Source organism: Symphalangus syndactylus, chromosome 14, assembly GCF_028878055.3.
Source record: "Symphalangus syndactylus isolate Jambi chromosome 14, NHGRI_mSymSyn1-v2.1_pri, whole genome shotgun sequence".
Lineage (NCBI taxonomy): Eukaryota > Metazoa > Chordata > Mammalia > Primates > Hylobatidae > Symphalangus > Symphalangus syndactylus.
The window spans coordinates 93,918,584-93,941,442 of NC_072436.2; the positions used below are offsets into that span (position 1 = coordinate 93,918,584).

The 22,859-nt window shown below is 52.5% G+C and overlaps 1 protein-coding gene across 1 annotated transcript in view; it reads right to left on the reverse strand.

Moving 5' to 3' along the window:
* Positions 1-22,859, reverse strand: part of TTC7A (tetratricopeptide repeat domain 7A) — a 135,611-nt gene that overhangs the window by 53,507 nt on the left and 59,245 nt on the right. The window contains 3 exon segments of the mRNA XM_063618049.1: positions 10,530-10,634; positions 15,248-15,331; positions 15,913-16,050. Coding sequence (XP_063474119.1) covers positions 10,530-10,634; positions 15,248-15,331; positions 15,913-16,050 — 327 coding nt within the window.

Sequence of the window (22,859 nt, forward strand, 5' to 3'; positions counted from 1 at the left end):
AAAGAGGAGAGACAGAGGTCATGGGGGTGGGGTTGGAGTTTCCTCTACCAGTGAGTGACTCCCTGGACCTGTTCCTGAAACAGAAGCCTTGTGCTCAAGGTCACAGGGCCTTACTCTCACAGGGAGGAGCTTCCCTTGCCCCAGAGATCCCAGCTCCCCAAAGCTTGTTCTGCTGAGAGCATGAACCCAAGACCAGGCCAGTTTGGGCCAGCTCCTTTCCTCCCATGGCCTCTGTAGGGGCCTGTGTCTGTGCCTGTCCTGCTCGGCACACAGGGGAAGCCAGGGCCGGGGCAGGCAGGAGTCTGTGGCTGGGCCTCAGGAACACGTGCCTTGCTGGATGTCCTCAGCCCCGTGGAGCAGGCAGGCAGCCACTCTGGCCCCGTCCATGAGCTCGCTCCCTCTCTGAGACAAGGAGCTCAAACTTTCAGGGGAAAAAGGCCTGGGGCTGTTTTTGTCCTGGAAGAAGGAGGGACTGTTCCAGTTGGAAATGGACCAACCGGTATGGGTCACATGTGCACACATCATCACACGACATGCGACACAAAGAGAGGGTCACGCACAAGGTGGGCCTGGGGACACTCTGGGCCCCCATAGGAGTCAGGCCGGTTTAGGGGGCAGGGGACAGCCAGGGGCCTTTGTCATGCCCACTCATGGCACACATGCCTCCAAGAAAGGCCCCCTTCCTCCCATCCAACCCAGGAAATGGCATGCCTGGTGTGGTAGTGTACCCAAGTTCATGTCACTGAAAACACCAGTTTCCAGAGAGGGCAGGGATGCTTCCTCTGTCACTAAGACTGGCGCTGACCCACAGCAAGAGACTCAATGCCATGTGCAAATGGCATTCTGACCCACAGCAAGAGACTGAATGTCAGTGCCACCCAGACATCAAAGCCCCCAGCCATGGGCATCTCTCCTAGTCAGAGGCTCACAGAGTCAGGAGACCAGAGAATGAGATTCAAACCCAAGTTGGCTTCTGGCCCCAAAGCCAGCGCTGCCCCTGCCTGGCCCTCATCCCTGCTCAGGCCCAACCCGCTAGCAGGAGATGGGCAGCTCTGGGTAACTTGGGGCCTGACCACTGGCCACAGCTAGGAAGAGGGGCAGTGGATTCTCACTCCCTGGAGTTAGGAAGTGAGATCATGAGACAGAGGCTATTAGCCAGGGTGAGCTATGTGCAAACTGAAAGAGCAGAGAGGAGAAAACAACACCAAGGCACAGAGAAGCCGAGGAAGCTGCATGATGGCCTGGAGGGAGACCGTGGGAGAGGCTGTCTGCCCACCATGCCCGACTCAGCTGACCAGAGCAGCCCTCTAGCCACCTCGTGGGCGAGCTCAAGCTGCCAGCCTGGGCAGTGGGCTGCTCCCTGATTGCTAGGCTGGCCATTGGAAGGATGAGGGTGTCTGGGGAGCTGGGTTTCTGTCTTTGGCACCAAAAGGCCCGAGAACCCAGGGTTCAGGGGAGGCCATAGTTGGGGAAACCCCACAGCTGTCTACAGCTCAGCCTCAGCCGGCCAGGTGGACCCAAGGCTATAGATGCTAAGATCTGTCTCCTAGGCCACGTGGCAGCAGGACTCAGGAGGGCTGCTGGGGCCTGAAGCCAGAACCACGTGGTGAGAAGAGCACTGGAAGACAAGCCCCAGACAGGCTCCAGTCCTGGCTCAGCATCTGACAGCTGTGCGGCTTGAAGAACACACTCAGTTTCTGTGTCCCAAGGTTCTCATCTGCAAAATGGCAGGTTGGACCCCCGCTCCTGCCCCCTCCCCACAGCCCTCCACTGAGGTTTTTGTAGCACCAGGCCCTGTGCTAGGCCTGGCTGAGGAGCTGACACAGGAGGCACACACCTGGCAGGACCAGGTGGCCCCTGGTTAAGGCCCCACTGTGTGGTGCTGACGTAGGGCTACTGGAACTCCAAGAGCTTATCAGGTGGCTGTGGTTACCCCAGGAGGCGGCAGAGGTGGAAAACGAGGCAACAAGGGAGGGGAAAGTAAGCAAATAGCACCCTCTTTTCTTCCTAATATACCCCTGGCTGATGAGGCTCATCTCACACACTATCTCAGGCATTATGAGGCTCCATTCAAACAGAAAAAGCTTTCTTATAAACACCAAGCACAAGTTATAAAAAGAATCCAGACACCCGCTGCACTCCATGAATACATACTCTTCCCATGGCCATGTCCTTCTGCTCAGCAAATGCCAGCTTCAGCTCCTGCAACCCATGCAGAGAGGGTGCCAGGAACACGGCTCAGCAAATACTGGCAAAGTATCTGTTCTCCAGTTTATATACATCATATTCTAGATTAAAAGAGCTCATCATCCTTTAGCTTTATAAAGTGAAGACACACATCCTTAGTGTGTCCAACTTGTGATCCACTCTGACCCCGAGATTAGTAGCATTCCTTGTCCAGTAATTGCCAGCATTGTCCACGTAGTTTAAAACCGTCTCTAAGCCTGGTGTCAGCATTTGCCTCAAATCAAAATCCCAAGGCTGAATGTACCATCTCCCTATATGGCCAACATAATTTAATTTCTTTTTCTTTTTTATTTTTTTAAATAGAAAATGGTGTCTCACTATGTTGCCCAGGCTGGTCTCGAACTCCTGGGCTCAAGCAATCCTCCTGCCTCGGCCTCCCAAAGTGCTGGGATTACAGGTGTGACACATCACATCCAGCCATAATTTTGATTTCTATTACCATACTACAAGGCAGGCTTTTTGCATGCAGAGTCATAGCAGTGATTAGGAAGGAAAAAAAGTATGATTAATTCTATTAAGTATGACAATATACAATACAATAGCACACAGTATTAATATACATGGGTACTGTAGCTGGCAAAAGGGGAGAATAATGTCACAAGAGTGGAAATCCTAAAGCCCTTGAGAATTTGACTTTGTCACCTCTGTTCTGAGGTACTATAATCCCACCCAACTCCGGAATCAGCCCCACATCCATGAGTAGGTACTTCATGCAAAGAGGCAGGGCAGTCTAGCGGCTAAGAACACAAGCTCTGGGGCCAAACACCCTGGTCCAGATCCTGGGCTGGTCACTTGCTAACCTGGGCAAGTCACTTTGTTTTGTTGTGCTTCCTTCTCTCTTCTGTAAAACGGGGATAACAACAGTGTCTCTCCCTGGATGAGGTGCTGGGAGGACAGGATGAGATAAGATGGGGCAATGCTCACAGCAGTGCTTAAAAAAAATTAACTATTATTAATAGTTATTAATAGTTGTAATTTATATATCTATATATTTACATATGTAGACATATAACTGTATATTTCATATATGATATCTACTTTCTTATATGTATATAAGCTTTAATATAATAATATAAGCTTTTTTTTTTTGAGATTGAGTCTCGCTCTGTATCCCAAGCTGGTGTGCAGTGGCGCAATCTCAGCTCACTGCAACCTTCACCTCTGGGGTTCAAGTGGTTCTCCTGCCTCAGCCTCCCAAGTAGCTGGAACTAGAGGCACACACCACCACACTGGTTAATTTTTTTTGTATTTTTAGTAGAGACAGGATTTCACCATGTTGCCCTGGGTGGTCTCGAACTCCTGAGCTCAGGTGATCCACCTGCATTGGCCTCCAAAAGCGTTGGGATTACAGGTGTGAGCCACTGCGCCTGGCCAGCCTTTTTTTTTTTTTTTTGAGACGGACTCTCACTCTGTCACCCAGTAGGTTGGAGTACAGTGGTGTGATCTCGGCTCACTGCAACCTCTGCCTCCCAGGTTCAAGTGATTCTTGTGTCTCAGCCTCCTGAGTAGCTGGGATTACCAGTGTGTGCCACCATGCCCGGCTAATTTTTGTATTGTTCGTAGAGATGGGGTTTTGCCATGTTGCCCAGGCTGGTCTTAAACTCCTGACCTCAAGTGATCCACCTGCCTTGGCCTCCCAAAGTGCTGAGATTACAGGAGTGAGCCACTGCACCTAGCCAGGCTCATATATATATATATATATATATATATATACACACACACACACACACACACACACATACATATGTATATACATATATATGTATATCAATTATAACTACTCATATATACTAATACATATATACATATTTTGTATATGTATTATACAATTAGTTTAATCTTCCAGAGTTTTAAAAATATCTCAGCCTAAGTCTCTGATGGCAAGTGTCATCTGAGTATAGTCCTGGTTCCTCATAGCTATGTGACAAATTGGGAAGTGGCATCAAAGACCCTCTGGAATCCAGAGAGTAGACATTACTGCCTGCCTTATGTCTCTCAGCCAGATCCTTAGCCACAGAGAAGGAGTGACTCTACATAAGGATAAGTTGGCACCTCTGCAGCCCTGCACAGTCCACTATGCTGAGCTGGTCGAGCTTTCCATCCCCTATCCAGGGTCCACTCACCCCACTGTGGGTAATACACTGGAGTAGTTCCTATCTTATTCTCTGATAAACTATAGTCTATTTCAAGGTTTTGATTATTTTGTTTTATTTTTGAGATGGGGTCTCGCTCTGTAGCCCAGGCTGGAGTGCAGTGGCATGATCATGGCTCACTGCAGCCTTGACCTCCTGAGCTCAAGCAATCCTCCCACCTCAGCCTCCCAAGTAGCTGGGATCACAGGCACACACCATCGCAACAGACTGACTTTTTACCTTTTTATTTTTATTTTTTGTAGAGATGTGGCAGGGTGGGTCTCACTATGTGGTCCAGGCTGGTCTGGAACTCCTGGGCTCAAGCGACCCTTCCCACTTAGCCTCCCAAAATGTTGAGATGATAGGCATGAGCTACCACCCCAGTCTCAAATTTTTTTTTCTTTGAGACAGAGTGTCGCTCTTGTTGCCCAGGCTGGAGTGCAGTGGCATGATCTTGACTCACTGCAACCTCCGACTCCTGGGTTGAAGCAATTCTCCTGCCTCAGCCTTCCGAGTCACTGGGATTACAGGTGCCTGCCACCATGCCTGGCTAATTTTTGTTATTTTTAGTAGAGATGGGGTTTTGCCAACTTAGCCAGGCTGGTCTCGAACTCCTCAGGTGATCCACCCGCCTCGGCCTCCCAAAGTGCTGGGATTACAGGTGTGAGCCACCTCCCCCGGCCTCAAATTTTTTTTTAAGAGTTCTATTTCACAGCCCAGTAATGGGCTCCACCTGCGATCCGGAAACATTGCTCTAATCAGATGGCTGCGGACTGGCCCAGTGCCTGCCCTTCTGCTCTACTCCAGACATCTTCTTCCCTGCCCAGCACCTCATGTGCCCTTTCCCGTCTCCAGACACTTCCTCCTTGTGGCCTCCAAGTTAACAGCTGGTGGCTCTGTAGTCCAGGCTGCTGCTTCTGCAGCAAGCTCAGGTTACAGCACCGGGCCCTCCTTGCTCATCAAAATACTTCTAGGGTGAGTTTCCACAGTTCTCGTCAACCTTCCTTCTCCCAATGATACACTGCTCTTGAATGCCTTCTTTATCTAGGGCAGCCATGGAACCTCACCACTAAAACCCAGGCGAAGATCTTTCCCCGCCTCGTGCTCTGCAATTCTAGAGTGATTAAGGGCCCCCCTGGCATTTTCACAACACCACAGCTACCTGATGGCATTGGTGTTTCACAGCAGAAGGCCAGCGCCTTCTGGCTGAGCTGAAGCGACCTATCCAAGGTCACCTGTCTAGGAAGTAGCAGAACTGTGTTTCCAACCCCAGTCTTCTGATGCTGATTCACAGCCACCCTCTGTAGGGTTTCATTTTTCTCCTCTCTGACCCTTTGGAAAAGGATCCATTGAAGGACATAATGTTTTGATCCTTTGCTTTTGTGTTACATAAGCAAGGAAAAATTTCCTGTGACTTTACAAGTTCCTCTATCTTTCCAGTGTCTCGAATTTGGTCCCTACACAGACTGGCTTCTTGCTCACACACTCTGCTAATGCCCAGGACTGCCTTCCATTTCAAGGGTTACCTCACCTTGCAGTGAGCCAAAGAGGTTTACCCTCAGAATCTTCACCCTCATTCCTCTCTTTCTGGGAACTAGAGAAAGTTCATTTCTGAGCCTGCAGAGTTTTTAACAGCACCTCCAGTTTCTCCTTAGTTCCTTCCCACGAGCCCAGAACCTGCTGTTAGCTGCTCTACTGAAAAATCCCCCTTTTTTTTTCTCCCTGGGAGGAGTAGGCACTCTTTCTAATTTCTACAAGCTGGTGGCAGGAGGGCTGGCATTCTTTCTCCCCTGCCTCATCAACACTTAATCCATCTTCCTGGCTCTGCCCACCCCTGAATTTGAAAAATGAAGTCAAAAACATCAAGGCGCATCCTTTTTGTGTGCCTGCTATTTTTAAGGGGCTATAACAGTGATAGCTACCATTCAGGTACCCGCAGCGTGCTAAGCAGGGGCACTTTTCATGTCATCTCTGATATTCACAGCTACCCTATAACGGCGGACATGATTGTTTCCAGGCCACAGACGAGGAAACTGAGGCACAGACAGGGTAAATTACTCCCTCAAAGTCACACAGCTAGTAAGTGGGAGTACATGGGTAGGCAGAGATTTGAACTCTACCATCTCTGCCTCCAAAGCCTATGCACTTTTCCACTACCCCCTGCTGCCCTCCTCAGGAAGGAGGTGAGAGATGGCATCAGAGACCTTTCCAAAGATGACCATGCCCTGTTTCCATTTTGCAACTCCTCTCCTGTCTGTGTGACACCACACATGCATAGCCTATCCTCTTTGCCTCCTGTAAAGATTTCAACTTTTTAAGTTAAATGAATTTTAAATAATTGGAGGGATACAAAAAAATATTTACATCTCTCTTTCCTTCTGCTGCAAAAATAGGGACCCTGGCAGGAGGCTGGGCATGCCAAGGCAATGCAGGCCTCTCTGATTTCAGTGCTGGCGTCACTGAGTCAGAGCCTGGGAAGCCCTCCCTCACCAAGGGGAGCTTCAGGCTAAGCCCCAGGGTCAGTGCTCTCCCATTCCAAACCCAACCCTGCTCAGCTACTCCCACCCTGGTGCAAACCCCCGAATCAGCCAGCCAGCACGTGACCATGCACGTCCCTCTGCCTGCCACAATCCCCAAGAGACAACTTTGCTCTCAGACCCAGACCCAGTATGGGGTGTCCAACAGTGGCTCTGGGCATGAGGACAGGACGTGGGAACAGCAGGTGCTCCGCCTCTGGGCACGTGGCCACCCAGTCCAACTTCACCCAGCACAACTCGTTTTTCAAATGTCCTAGTTTCAGCCTCCCTTTCTGCAACCTAGGCCAAATTGTCCATCCCCAGATTTCTGTCCCCTGCTCATGGGGCTTGGCTGGGCCTGCTGGGGGCTGACGTGAGCCAGAATAACTGCGAAGGCAGGAGACGAAGGGGGTGTGAGCTGCCTTTTGGGATCCGTGCCCTGTCTCATGCACGAACACCCCCTGCCTGCCAGGCAGACCCATTCTTTTCACCGTGGGCCTCGGGAACAGAGAGTACAGGGCTGACCCACTCTGGGCCTCCCTGTAGAACTAGGGATGGCGAGGCAGGAACCCAGCAGAAGGATGGGGCCAGTTTCCAGTCCTTGAGAAAAAGGGGCTCAAACACGAAATTTGTGGGGAGCTTGTTGAATCCCTTCTCAGAATCCTTGGATACCCCACAGCCTGCTCTCTTTACAGTGCCACCTAGGGAGCAAGAATTAGCTGCAGAGTGCTGGGAGAACCCCCAAACCAAATACAGATCCCTCATCTGGTCCCTTCCTGGCAGGTTGGGATGTGTGTCGCTTGGTCAGTTACTAGTATAGCACCTACTATACGTAGGCTTCCTGTTGGGGAGAGGGGTCAGAGTGCAAGACATGGCAAGTGAGCAAGTTCCCCATCTAGTTGGGAAGTCATGCACCACAAAAGACGGAATTGCACTGCCAAGTGAATGTGTCCATCGGCAAGAAGGATCCATCCAGCGAGCACCAGGCACTGAACCCTGGGCTGGGGTTTCAAAGGAGAGACAGATAATTCCTGCACTCAAGAATCACAGATGATCACAATGTGACGTGATCTGTATCCAAGATAGGTAGGAGGTGCAGGGGGTGAAGCTTCCAGATCAGGGAAGGTTGCCAGGAGCCCATCCCTGGGCCACCCATGGGACATCACTCTGGCCTAGGCCTGATTGTAACCCTGGCTCAAACTAGCCCCTAAACCCAAATATGCTGCTCAGCTGAAGTTAAACAGCTCACCCTTCTCGATTCTGATGACAAGTCTGCATGTTTAAGTTTCCTTTCGGGCTTTTCTATTTATGTTGTCATTGATTACTTTGCTCCTAACTCATCTGATTTCAATTTGGACTGATTTGATCCTAATTTTATTACCATGTAATCTGAATGCACATAATTACTGTAATTATGCTGCTGAGGGAAACAGCTCCTGCATGGTGGGAAGACCTAAATTTAGGGCTTCCTGGCAAGGGCGGCCGTTGGCTGGGTGGACCCACAGCTACCTCAGAGCTGGCAGCCTTGAGGGGCACAGATGCCCTCCCCCGCTACACCCCCTCAGAGATGGGTATTTTGGGTTTCATCTCAGAGATGAGCTTGAGGCCCCTCTCAGAAGCCCTAGGAGCAAGCAGCGGCCTGAGTTGGGGTTGGGGAGCCCACCTGCTCTGCACACTCTGGCTCATATCTCCACCCTCTGCTGCACGTGCTCAGCACCCGTGGGCCACCTGCATCTAAAGTGCTTGCTCACAAGGTCGCCCTACCTCTGGGTGCCAATTGTCTTCCCCAAAAGACCTAGGAACCAAGAGTTCCCTGATACTTATGAGGTGGGGGAAAGCAAGCTGTGATGGAAGGGCTTGGCTTTGGCCCTCCTGTATCCTCCCTTGCCCTCTGAGTCCAGTCTGAGGCTGTCTCCTCCATGATGCCTCCCTGACCTGTCCAGCCCTCTCCCTACTTGGTCATTGATGTCCCACCCGAGAAGGAGACTTACTGTTTCCATTTTACAGATGAGAAAACTGAGGCACAGTGAGGTTAGGTGCCTTACTCTAGGGTATCCAGTGGGTGGGCAATGAAACTCTTAACTACCTCATTACACTGCTCCTTCCAAAGCCCAGAACCCATTACAGGATTGATCTCACGTAATTCTCCCCAGCCTAAATGACAGCATAAAGAACACGATGCCACACTTTCCCTTCCTCCTGATCAGCCACAGAGGGGATGGGGCACTTCAGACACAGGGATCTGAGAACCAGGTGGAAAAGGGGAAAGGTGCTCTTTTCACCCAGCCTCTCTGTGCTTGGGAGGACTGACTCCCTGGAGCAGAGAGAAGGCGAGCCCTGCTGCGATGACGAGGTGGGGACCCAGCAGAGGGATGGGGCCAGTTTCCAATCCTAGGGAAGAAAAGTTGGAACATGGAATTTGTGGAAAGCTCATTGCTTCCCTCCTCAGAATCCATGATTTGTTTGTGTACAGGAGGGAAAGTGGCAAGAAGAGTTGTAAAGGCTGCTAATTATGAAGCTTCTGCTGTATGCACCCAGAGCCTGGCCCCCACTGCCTTAGAACAAGCTGGGCACACAATGGTGAGGGGGTGGCCGAAGGTGTCAGGCCAACAGGAAGACAGGGAGGCCATCTCCAGGGGAAGTGCCCACTTTAGGAGACCCTGGGCCTGGAGATCAGATGAAGGAACTGGGGAGATGTGGGTGGGGAAGGGCCTGATATCCATCATGTGGGAGGGAGGATGCACTTGCTCTGTGTTGCTTGAGAGAATAGAAATAGGAGGTTGACATCAGCAAGCTGATTGGGACTGAAGAAAGCAAAGATTATCCAGAAGTGGGCCCCCAGTTGGAAGAGATACCTGCTCAGAGGCCCCATTGCTGGGGCCCAGTGCCGTGGCCCAAGAGCCCCCATAGGCCTGGAGCAGCATCTGAGCAGACCCAGGGCAGGAGGACTACAGCAAGGCAGAGGACCTGGGCTCCTGGCACTGTTCTCCTTCACTACTCCAAGCTGCTATCTCATGGGGGTCTTCAGGAGCCTGCAACCCCCAACTGGGGGTTAAAGGCCTCCAACTGGGGAGAGGGCACACCTGGAGCCATAGCCTTCTAACAGTTCAGCTGCTTCTGCAGACAGCAGTAAGATGGCAGCGGAACACAGGGCAGGGCCCTGGAGGGCTGGAGCCAAGAGGAAGGAGAGGGGCTGACGGAAAAGACCAACTTCCCATTCCGCCAAGAGCAACTCTGCCCCCAGAATCGTGCCTTGCAGGCCCTTGCAGATTGGATGCTAAGGTCATCTGAAGCCTCAGAAATGATGGGGCTGGTCCAGGTAACTCAAGGTCTTACCTACTACTCTGCTGCTGGGCAGGTGGGGGGCACCTCTACTTTCTTATGTTTCACTCTCTGGAGGCCACAGTTCAAGGCTGAACCGCCAAACCAGGCACCATCCTGAGTCAGTGGACCCTGCCATTGGAGGCTGGCAGCTCCTCAGAGACTTTCTCCCTGCCTAGGCCCATCTGCCTGGTAGCTCCCATCCTCTCCACCTTCCGCATGCACCCTCACATACATGCCAAGACGTGCACAGCCAGCTGCTGCCACCCTCCCCACAGGAGGCCTCTGGGCCCTGCCCTCACAGCTCACTCACCCAGTGAAGGGACCCGATGCAGACCTTCGCGGCCATCAGGGGCACGGTGGGGTCCGAGGGCCGCAACTTCACACACTCCCGCAGCAGGGACACAGCGTAGGCTGACTGCAGAAAAAAGAGCAGGAAACACTGTCACTCACAGCCCTGGATCTCAAGGGCGAGCTCCCCAAACAACCAAGCCTTGCTCTGTATCCCTTTGCTCTCAGGAGCCAGGAAGTGGGCCAGGGCAGAGAAGCCTAGGCAGTTGGCAGGCAAATCCCTCCCTGGGCCTCAGTTTCCTCATCTGAAGATTAGAGGCTGTGACCCTTGCTCTTTAGGTAACATGATGACAGCTAACATGACAACCAATGGAAGCTCTCCAAAAGGAATTCAAATTTCAAGCACAGAAATTTTAGAGGTAGAAAGGGGCTCTCTAAATGAGGGCTGGGCATGGTGGCTCACGCCTACAATCCCAGCACTTTGGGAGACCAAGACAGGCGGATCACTTGAGCTCGGGAGTTTGAGACCAGCCTGGCCAACATGGTGAAAGCCCGTCTCTACTAAAAAGACAAAAATTAGCCAGGTGTGGAGGCGTGTGTCCATAGTCCCAACGACTCAGGAGGCTGAGACACGGGAATCGCTTGAACCCAAAAGGTGGAAGATGCAGTGAGCCGAGATTGTGCCACTGCACTCCAGCCTGGGTGACACAGTGAGACTGTGTCTCAAACAAACAAACAAACAAATAAGGACTCTGGAGGCATGGCCAATGGCAGGGGTTGGGGGTCGTATAAAGGCTGGCAGAGAGGAAGGGGAGATGTTCTAAACTGGCAGAGCTGGAGAGAACCTCCAGACAGTAATCTGAGGATCCCCCCAGACTTCAGGGACTCAGACTAGACCTGCTGAGGACGGCCAAGTGTGAAGGAGGGCTGGGGTTGGGGGGCAGCCACAGCCAGACATGAATGTTACCAATAACAGTAATGAGAAGAACAGCAGCGGCAAACACTTATCCAGATCTTGGGATGTGCAGGCATTGTCCTAAGTCTGGGGTTGGCAAAACACAGTTCACAGGCCAAATCTGGCCCTCTGCCTATTTTTGTAAATAAAGTTTTACTGGAATACAGCCATGTGCATTCATTTACATGCTGTATATGGCTGTTTCCCTGATACAGTAGTAGAGTGGAATAGTTGCAAAAAACTGTTGGGCCTGCAGAGTCAACAACATCTACTATCTGACCCTTTACAGAAAAGAGTCTGGAGACCCCTGTTCTAAGTGCATTTTAAATACCAAGTGATTTAATTTTTACAGCAATCTTATGATGTAGATACTCTGACTCTACTTTACAGATGGGAAAACTGAAATGCGGAGAAGTTAGGTAACTTGTTCAAAGCCACACAGCCTATGAATGGCTGAGCTGAGGTTTGAACATAGCCTGGCTCTAACCACTACCCTACACTGCTTCTATGATGACCACCTTGGCCAGAAAGGAGGCCTGTTTCCCTATGTGCCCCCTCCCCCATCCCCCCAAAAAAAAACCACACACACACACACACACACACACACACACACACACACACACACACACACACACTCTTTCTGGGCTGGAACCTTTTCTAGGAAACTCAGCAGTAATCCTCCCAGTGTGTACACCCCTGTACCTGTGTGACCTCCAGGTTTGAAGGTACCTGTGTGTAACTATGACAATTCCCATGTATTGGGCCCTACTGTGGGCCAAGCAACCCCCCATTAATTAGCTCTCATATCCCCCCAGCAACTCTGGAGGTACAGAAGGAAACGGAGGCTCTGGAAGGCTTGCCTATCCACAGCAGGGTATGAGCAACTGGCAGGTGCACAGCTAGGATCCGAATGGTCTATGTCCACCGTGGACAACCCGCCTCCCTCCAGCTGGCCTCCCCCTTTCCCCGCCATCTAAGGAAGAGCTTTTCTCAACCCAGACGTGATAGATTTCCCTGGGCTTTGGCTCAGACTTATTAGGTTAATTGTGGACGTCTTTGCCGAGGGTGTGCTCTGGACCCAGTACTGGGCTAGGGGTTGTGGGGTCACTCAGGAAAGGGGATGAGGCCATGGCTCTTTCCTCAAAGGACCCCACAGAAAGGGTGGGAGAGACAAAAAAGGCCACCACCCCCATGGCTCTCTCCAGAAACAAGAGGGTAGGAGGCCAAGCACAAGAGAGTGTTGGCAGGTGACCGGCTCCTGCAGGCTGGGAGACTCCACAGGGTGCCCAGTGTGGGCAGGTGCCAGGGTGCCTGAGGGGCTTGAAGGTACTGTCAGGCTACCTACCTCCTCCTGAGGCCCTGCCCTGGGACCACCACTCCAAGTCCCTCCCCAAGGCCCCTCCATCCACACCCTAGCAAGACTCAGGCTTCTCCTTGTCCTCCTTCTCATGGCTGCTGAACTCTGGATCCTTGCCATACAGGGTTCTCTAACCCTGACCCTCTGCATTCCAACCCCTTCCACCCCACCCCCATGTACACCAAAAAACGCTGCTATTTAAGGAGCCATCTGAGGACTCAGCAGCCGGAGCAGCAGTTTTTTTTTTTTGTCATGCTGGTTACCTAGCAACACAGCCAATGCAATTGCTGCACAGAGACCAAGAGAAGGAATGACCTAAATCATGTCACGGAACTCATCCATTATTCCTGCAGGTTCAACTACCCAGACTCACCTTCTGGAAGGCCTTTTGGGCACAATCACAGACACAGGCCCTTGATTCCACCTTAGGCTTTCAGCAAAGGCAAGGTCTGGCCACTCCTGAGGGCTGCCTGGGACAATCAGGCAGACTGATTTGGTGGGCAGGGTTCCCAAGGTGGGTGGAGAATGCTTTCCAGAACAATCTCCTGCTGCACCGAACACACAGTGTCTCCAGTCCATGGAGCCTCATGCATGAGGAACTGGCCAATCTTAACTCCCTGATGCAAGCCCACTCCTGGGGTCACCTTGCTGGTCTGTGAAGGAGCCAAGTCACGAAACCAGCTCCCTGGATGCTGGGATGGTGCCAGGCTGTGTCTGGATCTGTCTGAGTCCAGCTAGTCAGTGGCAGAAGACTCCTTACCTCCCAGGCTATCACGACACCTTCGACTGAGCCTGGAGAGCTTCTAGGAGCCTCTCTCGGATTTAAAGCTAACTTGCATGTGCAGTGAATTTTTCTGAGCAGGAGTCCTCAGCTTCCCCTTACCTCCTGAAAGGAGTCCATGACCCACAGAAGGGTGCGAACCACTGCTCTGGCCCTAGGCCTCTCCCACCTGTACTCACTGTCCCAAGATTAGACTGGTTTTCTGTGTTTCCCGGAGGTAGGAAGAACCTGCCCATGCCACTGTGAGCTGTCCGCCCAGGCTCCATGGAAGCTCCAGCCCCACCTCCTCCTGGCCCTGTCCCTACTACCCCAGGCTGACCGGTGCCTTCAACACCTTCCTGTCCCCATCCCCATGGCCGGCTCATCTTTTCCAGCCCCTTCACCGTTGCCCACATTGTCTCCTTTGTCTGCAGTTCTGTAGGAGGGTTTCTCTCACTCCCTAACCCTTGGAAGGCCAGGGCCTTGCCCTGTGTTCTGAATTCTCTCTGAGCCTTGACAAGACCCTGCTGAGCAGAGAGCCAAGGAGATCATGCTGTGACTTCAAGATGCTCTGCGAGGTGTCCAATATGATGGGGGAGAGGAGAGAGGTTTGGAAAGACACATGCCCAGCAGATGGGGGCAGGGAAGGCTCCCCAGCAAGCCTCTCCCCACACTCAGGCTGCAGCACCTGCTCCTCTTCCCCCTCCCTGCCAGGGCCTGGCCTGCCTTGGCTGCTGAGGCCCCGAGCTGGCTGGCATGCCCTTGACGCATGGAGGAGGCACTGGCAAGCCGGGAGGGCCCTCCTCAGAGACGGCTGCGGGGCCAGAAATGGAACATGGCACAGATGGGCCAGGGGGGCGAGGAATTCCCTCAGCCCCATGAAAGGGCTCTGGATATTTACAGCTCCTGGAACAATCTGCAAGCTCATGCCACCTTATTTCCTGCATTCATAGCATCCTCAGCCCCAACACCCTCAGAACTCAGCTCAGAAAGGTTTTCCTTTCATGTCACTGCTTAAAATAGAGGCTTATGTAAGTATAATTCTGATCGGAGCAAAAAGCAGGGGTGACGGCACCGGAGCTGGGTGGATAGAGAGTGAACTCATGCCCGGTGCTCCTTGCTCCAGGCAGCGTCCCGCCAGTCCCTGTCCCCATGCAGGTGCTCCTGGCCCCATGCATCATGCAGTACTCCCTCCGAACTCCCTTGTGGGTGCTGCTGCTCTGTTCCACCCTCTAAGCTTCCCCTCCAAGGCAAGTCTCCAGTCCATAAGCAGGCCATTTCCTGATGCTATGCTCAGTGGACAGGATGAGAGCTACAGCCCACGTGCAACAATGTTCACTCACCTGGATGCACCTCATATCCACCACATGCAGTCACATTATTAGCTCTTCAGCACAGAGGATACAGTGCTCCCGTGCATGTATGCACGCTCAGAGAAAAGCATCCACAGACTCACACCTGTACACCGGCACACTCATAGCTCGCATGTGGACAGGAATTCACACAAGGTGTCTGTGTGGCCCACCCCACGCCCCTCCCTCTCCCGGAGGTTCAAATCAGCTGCAGGATAATCCCCACCCTCTCCCCTGGCCAGAAAAGCCCCTCTGTCCACCTCAGCAGAGCCCCCTGAGGGTGAGTGTGCAACCCCTAGTGCCCCCTGGGCCTTACCTTCCCACAAGCCACCATGGAGAGGGCCACCTGGTACCAAAGGTGAAATTCTCCAAACGCAAACTTCATGGCTCGCTCCAGGCACTGGGGAAGGCAGATAGTCAGCACTTACCCACCAGGGGTCCTCCCACCCCAGCCATCCACACCCTTCCAGGGTAGTCACTGCCCAAGTCATCGCTTCTGGGAGGCTGCAGGAGGCCCACACTTGGCTCCTGGGAGACACCCTGCCGAAACCCAGTTCCTGCCCCTGGCATGCTGTGTGACCCTACTCAAGTCTCTCACCCTCTCAGGCCCTCAGTTCACCTCCTTAACATGTGAATGATCTCACAGGGTGATGTCAAAGAGCAAATGGAATAAGATTTGTGAAAGTGCTTTCAAAACGTAGACATGCAATAAAAATAGCAGCGAACATTTATTATTACTGTGCATGGCACTGTTCTCAGCCTTTCACACGCACTCTCCCCAACAACCTTGTCAGGTGGGTTCTCTAACTACCCATATTTCACCAATGAGGAAGCTGAGACTTGTACAACTTGCCAAGGTCAAAGCGGCAGAGCAGCCTGGCAGGGGAGTGACAGATGGAGAACGCACAAATGGCTCTGTCTGATTTCCTTTACAGACTACCTGACTCTGGGGAGTGGGGTGGACTGCATGGCCGGCCGTACCTCCGAGAGCATGACGTACTGTCCCCTTCTGCCCAGCGTGATGCTCAGGAGGTCATAGATGGCTGCAGCATTTTGCAAGCTCACTGTCCGGTCCTCCTCCTGCTCCGGCACCCGGCTCAGCACCACATCTCGAGTTGCCTGGACATTGTTTGGGAAAGAGTGAGGACAGTAGATAAGCAGGTGTCTGTCTTCGCAGGGCCCCCATCTTGCTGGCCCAGCCGCTATCACCTTTTTGCCACTGCCCCAAACCAGAAAGATGGCCACACTCCCGGAAATGGCCTTTTCCCATCTCCACAAAGGCCCTCTCCAAGACAGAAAATCCTCCACCCTTAGCCCAGTTTAGGTGAGGGAGCAGTTCTGAGGGGTCAAGCTTCTGGTATTCAATTTGTTATTCTACAAAATTTCAAGCCTACAGAAAAGTTGCAAGAATAGTCTCATAAGCGAAAACCCTTCCTCAATGTTCCTCTCTCTATATAACTATTATTGCCTTTTATAGTTGGTTACTTTTTCTCATTCCAGGATGCAGTCCAGGATCATACCTTGTATTCAGGTGCCATGTCGCTTTAATCTCCTTGCATCTGGAAGAGGCCCCCCATCTTTCTCTCTCATGACACTGGCATTTTTGAGGAGCATAGGCCAGTCGTTTTATGGAACAGTCCCTGGTGTGTTTGCAATTCTCACAATTACAGCAAGAGTTTCGGCTAAGATGTGAAAGTGCCTGGATTGGGTAGGTGGCTCTGCTGCTTGACTCTTGGTGGGGAGATTGGGCTGTGGCCCCCAGTGCCCTCTTCTCTTCCTCTTCAGCCTCTCAAGTAGCTTTGACAAGGACATTCCCAGAGCCCCCCTTCCCTTCCTCTCTGTATCCAGACCGGACCCTCTCCTGGCTCCTTCTAACCATGGAAACTCTCCTCTGTCCCTCCCCAGGGAGAGCTTCCCCACACTCAAGAACTCCACTCTTGGTGTCCAGCACCGAGGATTTCAGTAGCTCACAGAGTTGCCAGATGGCTGCTGGGGGTGGGGGTAGGAGAGGGAAATGTGCTGTATGAGTGGGAAATTCTGTCTAATTCCAAGAGGGGAGCTCCTCATCATCAAGCCAGAAGCTCCCCATCAAGGATGTGGGACTCTTATGTTCTTTGGTATGTGCAGGTGGTCCCACCCCTCTGCCCACCTCTATACCCTGGGGGCAACAAGCAGGCTGGGGGCAAAAGAGACAGGGTGGAAAGGGAGAAGCTCCTCAGATGCAGGAATCATGGGGGCCTCCAAGCAGCCACAGGGCAGGGACTTAGGCAGAGGACACTCTGGGGCCAGAAATGGTAACATCTCCACCCCCACTCCAAGGGCTGTGCAGGAGCTGGGCAGAGCTGCATTCTGGGCAGATGCTGCTGGGGGCCGCCCCCAGCATCCTCCCTTCTCCTGCCCATTCCCCTCTGCCAAATGGGGCTCTCTTCTGCATCTCCCTCCCTCTGTCTGAGCCTCCTTCTGTACAATAGTACTTGCCCTCCTCTGCTTCCATACACAGGACCTCAAGACCAAGGACTCAGCCTTCCTAACAGAATAAAAAGGAGCTGCCAGCCCTAAAAACCCAGATCTTCCTCATCAGAGCTACCCCATCCCTCCTGTGCAGCAAGTGGGCCTCACAGCTTCCCTTGGGCAGGACTGCTCTCCCCTCCTACAGGTGAGGAGCTGGAGGCAGAAGCCCAAGCCCCTGAGGCCTCCAGACCACAGGCTTTGGGTGTGTCCTGCAGTGCAGGGCTGGAGTGTGTCCTCCCAGAAGCCTCTGGAAGCCAAAACACCTCCAAGACCCAAGGAAGTGACTCACCCTGGGGGACAGCTCAGTCACTGAGAGACCGGTGGCCAGGGGTTCTGATGGCTGCCCCGTTGTCACAGTTGGTGAGTGCTGCCCATGCCCCCATGGACTTAGATGGCCCAGGAGAGGGTGCTGGGATGCCTGGAAATCCCGGCAAGGCTGAGCTCTGGAGTCAGCCTATGGAACAGGAGCCGCTCAGGAGCTCCAAAGGGTTGAAGGAGAGGAGTGGAGAAAGAAGGTGCCAAGAAATCCCCCTCCTTCCCAGTGAAGTCCACCCACACAGCCACCAACAGGAAGAGAGAAGAAATTCTAGGGAGAGGTTGGCAGGAGCTAGTCCCCTGAGCCAACTAGGAATACTGCCCTCGTTCTGTCCCCGGCGATGTACCGCCCCACTCCGCCACCTCCAGCAGCTCCCCAGCTCTGGCCACCCAGGGTGGGGACCCACAGGGGCGGCCTCCACCAGGCAAGAGTGGCTTGGGAGTGAGAGGACGGGGGCACAGAGGCCCTGCCCATGGGGAGAACAGGAAGGAGCAGCAGTATAGGATGCACATCCCCGAGTGGAAGCTGACCTGGAATTCTAGTGGGAGCAAGACGTTATAATGGGAGGGGGTGGAGCCAGACAGTCTGCAGGGGTGGGAAGAAGCTTGGCTGGGCACATCCAGGGTCTGGGGACCCTCCTGCCTGTCCGTGCAGACCAGTCCTGTTCAGGGTATAGTGGGCCGCGAGCCATCACTATGTCCATCGGGATAAAGTCTAAACTCCTTTCTGGGGCAGCCTAACTGGCGGGCTTCTCTCCAGTGACATGGAACCCCTTGCTGGTCCCTACAGTCACCATGGCCCATCTTCGGTCATGCTGCAGTTCCCTCTGTCAACCTGGACACCTTCTACCTCCTCAAAACCCCATTCAGGACCACCTTCTTACAGCACCATCCCTGACTCATCTCACCAGGAGAGGTCAGGCCTCTCCTGTCCTCCCCCAACCCAGTCCATGCCTCAGCCCGCACGCCCTTGTCTGGTTCACCAGTTCTTGCTCATAGCTAGACTCCTGGTCCCCGGCACAGCCTCATACACAGAACTTGACTCAACCTGCCTTCGCAGGGCGTGACACGCAGGAGAGAAAGATTCTGGGCCTGGAGTGGAAACCTCCCCCTGTCCACCCTAGACCTTGACCTTTAAGAGAACAGTGTCTGAATTTGTGTCTGGCAGAGGGAGGGGTGGATTTTCAGAACTGGGCGTTAATTAGGTCAGAAGAATAGGAACAGAAGAGAGGAGCATCCTAGCAGCAGCGGCAGCAGCAGCAGCATAAATCCGCAGGCTGGTGATAGGCCTTCAACAGGCAGACAGCCAGGAAGGCTCCTTGGGGGTCCCAGGGACTGGTGCGAACTGGGGCCTGTGCAAGAGAGGGCTGTGATTCCTCAGCCAGAAGCAGAAGTGGGCTCAGTGGTTACTATGGCTTTGGGGCAGGATAGAAGTGAAATACTCCTGGTGGTTGCTGGGCAGTGCCTGTGTGTGTAACCATGGCAACAGGGCGGGGTAGAGGGAAATGGGACAGAGAAAAGGCAGGCATGGGGGCTGGTGGGTAAGCCACAGCAGAATAGAATTCATGTGCAGCTCAGGGGCCAGGGCCAGCCTCAGAGGCCAGGGCCTCAGACACTATGGGAGCATCAGTTCCCTCCCAGCACCCCCAGCTGTCCTGCTCCCTCCTCCCTGGCTCACTGCCTTCAGGCCACATGGGGCACCCCCATGCTCTGGGAGTAGCTCTGACCTACTCCCAGCCACATTCTTTCCCTTCCACCATTGAAGTGGCCTCAGAATCCTGCTTTCATTAGAAAATCCTCTAGATCAAATGCAGTAACAGATGTGAATGCACTTGTGACCCTTAAAGTAATACATGAACACTAAATCTTCTCACCGTCTCTTCCTCACTGGTCTTAGAATAATGGCAGTATGTTCTCCTCTGGTTTCTCCCTGCCTAGTGCGCACTGCCATAACCCCCACACCCACCCTAAGGCTGCCCAGTGCTGGGGATGTACTGCTCTGTTTAATCCATGCATTTAATCCCTGGATTTAAACCTAGCGCTTGTGTAGTTGTCCTGCTCCTAGCCTTTGTCCTTCTGGCTGTTCTCCTAGGGTAGCCCCTCACAGAATAAAGAACATTCACTGCAAGCCTTCTGGCAGGTCAGAAGAGGAGAAGCCAAAGAAACAACACTAGTCCCCATACACCTATCACCCAACAGCTCAGCACTGCTAGCATAACACATTTCTGGTCTTTGACCAGGTATCCATGAAGCAAACATGGGACCTTAGAGAAAGGCCTCAGGCAGGCTGGCCCATGAGAAACCTAAGGCAGGGACTACTCTTGGTCAAATAGCCAGCCCTATGCGTGTGACATGCATTACTCTTTTTTTTGAGACAGAGTCTCGCTCTTGTTGCCCAGGCTGGAGTGCAGTGGTGTGGTCTCGGCTTACTGCAACCCCCGCCTCCCGGGTTCAAGCAATTTTCCTGCCTCAGCCTCCCAAGTACTTGGGATTACAGGCACCCACCACCACGCGTGGCTAATTTTTTTGTATTTCTAGTAGAGACGGGGCTTCACCATGTTGGCCAGGTTGGTCTTGAACTCCTGACCTCAAGTGATCCGCCCACCTCAGCCTCCCAAAGTGCTGGGATTACAGGCGTGAGCCACCGCTCCCAGCCCGCATTACTCTTTTAGAAGCTGAATTGTCACATCCACCGTCTCATCTGGCCTCACAGTAACCCTGGGCAGGGATGAAACCACTGACCACCCCCTACCCTCTGCAGATGAGGACACTGAGCCCCAGAAGATGAGCTACCTTGCGTAAGGCCCCAGGGAGCTGAGGCTGAACCACCCCCCATTCCCTCAGTCAGCCAGTCAGGGACTGCTGCTGCTTGCCTGAGCCCTAGCTGCCTGGGGGCTCCTCTGCCAGCTTTTTCCAACCGAGTAAGATACAAGACTAGTCCTGATCCTTTGGTGGCTGCAGGGCCACAGGCAGCACTAACCTCTCCTTCTGCCCAGCCCTGTTTCTCCTCTCTAACCCTGGACATAAACAGGACTCCAGTCTAAGAGAAGGAAAGGGAACTACCATGTGGAGCACGTTCTGTACGGCATCTCAAAATGCTCACAATAATCTGTGTACTCTCAGCCTATTTTACAGATGAGAAGACTAAGGGAGGCCAGGTAAGCTTTCCAATGCATACAAGACAGGGGGTTGGGATGTAAATTAGAGCCTAAACATTCTGACTTCACTCCTGGCTCCTTCTCTGCCTCCAGGTACCTCCGAGGAAGTGCCCAATAGCCTCATCCATGCCATAAGAGACCCTGGGCCGGCTCTGCTTATAAAAGAACTGAAGCAAAACACAAGGCCAGGCTTCTCCCATCAGGCCCTGGGTGCTGCTTCTCTGCAAAGAACATGCTCCTTGGGCAACAAGTCCAAGGCCCTGATCAACCGCATTCTCAAAAACAGGCTCTCCATTGGCCAAGGAACAAGGTTCAGGGCCTGCTGCTGCCACCCCTACCCCCCGCAAAATTACCCCGGAAACAAGTCTCCTGGCAGCATCTGTACCCAGCACTTGCCCCCTCCCTGGAGGACACTGTCATGCTCCCCCTGTGCTGTCGTCCCCACCAGCAGACATAATTACCACTGGCTCTCGAGCTGCCAGTCCACAGAGCCAAGAAATAACATGCTCTGTGACATGTCCCATCCACCCAGCAACCCAGGCCAGGCCCACACCAGCCTCTGAGCTCCTGCTGCGTCAGGTTCCTGCAGCAGAAAAAATAGCTCTTTCTGCCAGTTAGAGAGAGAGGCTCTCCCACCTCCACTGAACCAAGGGCTCTAAGCTGGCAGTGTTATCAGACCCTTCACCGCTTCAGCCTTCAGCAGAGCAGGGCCTTGTGTTAGAGCAAACCAGATCCCAAAAGCTGAAACAATCTGTGCTCATCTGCTGAATCCCTAATGGAATCAAGCCCAGGAAGCACTTTTTTTAACTGAATGGCATCCTTAATCCAATTTATCTCCCAATCAGATCTGAACATAAATGTTTTCAAAAATGACTAAGTCAGAATCAAGTATTTATCACGACAAAATGTGCACATATTGAACAACCAAAATGTACCAGGCACCTTCACGTTCATTTTCTTATTTAATCCACCAAAGTCATACAAGAGAGATTAGCTCCATTTTACAGATGAGAAAACCGAGGCTCAGGGTAGTAAGAAGCTCACCCAGGCCACACAGATAGTGAATGGTAAATTCAAGATTCAAACAGCCAGATGCCCAGCATTGGGCATGGCACAAAGTCTGTTAATCTGCAGAGTCCCAGGACCCAGAGACTTACCTATCCACCCCACTCTCTCAACACCAGGGCTCTGTACCCTTTCCATTTCTAAGAGCAGCAACTTGCTCACCAGCTGAATGAAACAGGGATCCAAGGGTTCAGTTTACTTTAGCACATATTTTTATGCCCCAGATCAGTATTTTAGAAATAATAAAGATTCCTGTATCTCCTAGTTCCCCAACTGTCTCAGAAAATCAGGCTGGTTTCATGCACGGTTCTTTCAAAAACAAGAATTTACATTTGAGGTTCAGGATGCTGGGGTCATTCCTTCTGATTTGGGGACCAGGATTTCCTCCACATCCCTGGGTACAAACTGCAGTAGATGGGAGTCCATTTGGGACAGGAACTAAGATTGAACTGTTAATCATTGTCTTTACAGTGCTGAGCATGGTCCAGCATGCTGTAGCTGCTTGAATAAGATTAGATGGATGGATGGTAGGTGGATGGATAGATAAGAGAATGAATGGATGGATACATGGTGGGTGGACAGACAGATGAATGGATGAATGGGTAGGTGGATGCAGGGTTGGTAGGTGGCTGGATGGATGAATGGAGGATGGATGGAATGATGGGTGGATGGATGAATGATAGGTGGATGAATAGGTGGATAGATAAATGGTGGGTAGATGGATGGATGAAAGGGTAGATGGATGAATGGGAGGTGGATGGGTAAATGCATGAATGGGTAGGGGGATGCATGGTTGGTGGGTGGATGCCTAGATGGATGAATGAATGGGTGGATGGATGGATGGTGGATGAATGGATTAATGGGTAGATGGATCGATGG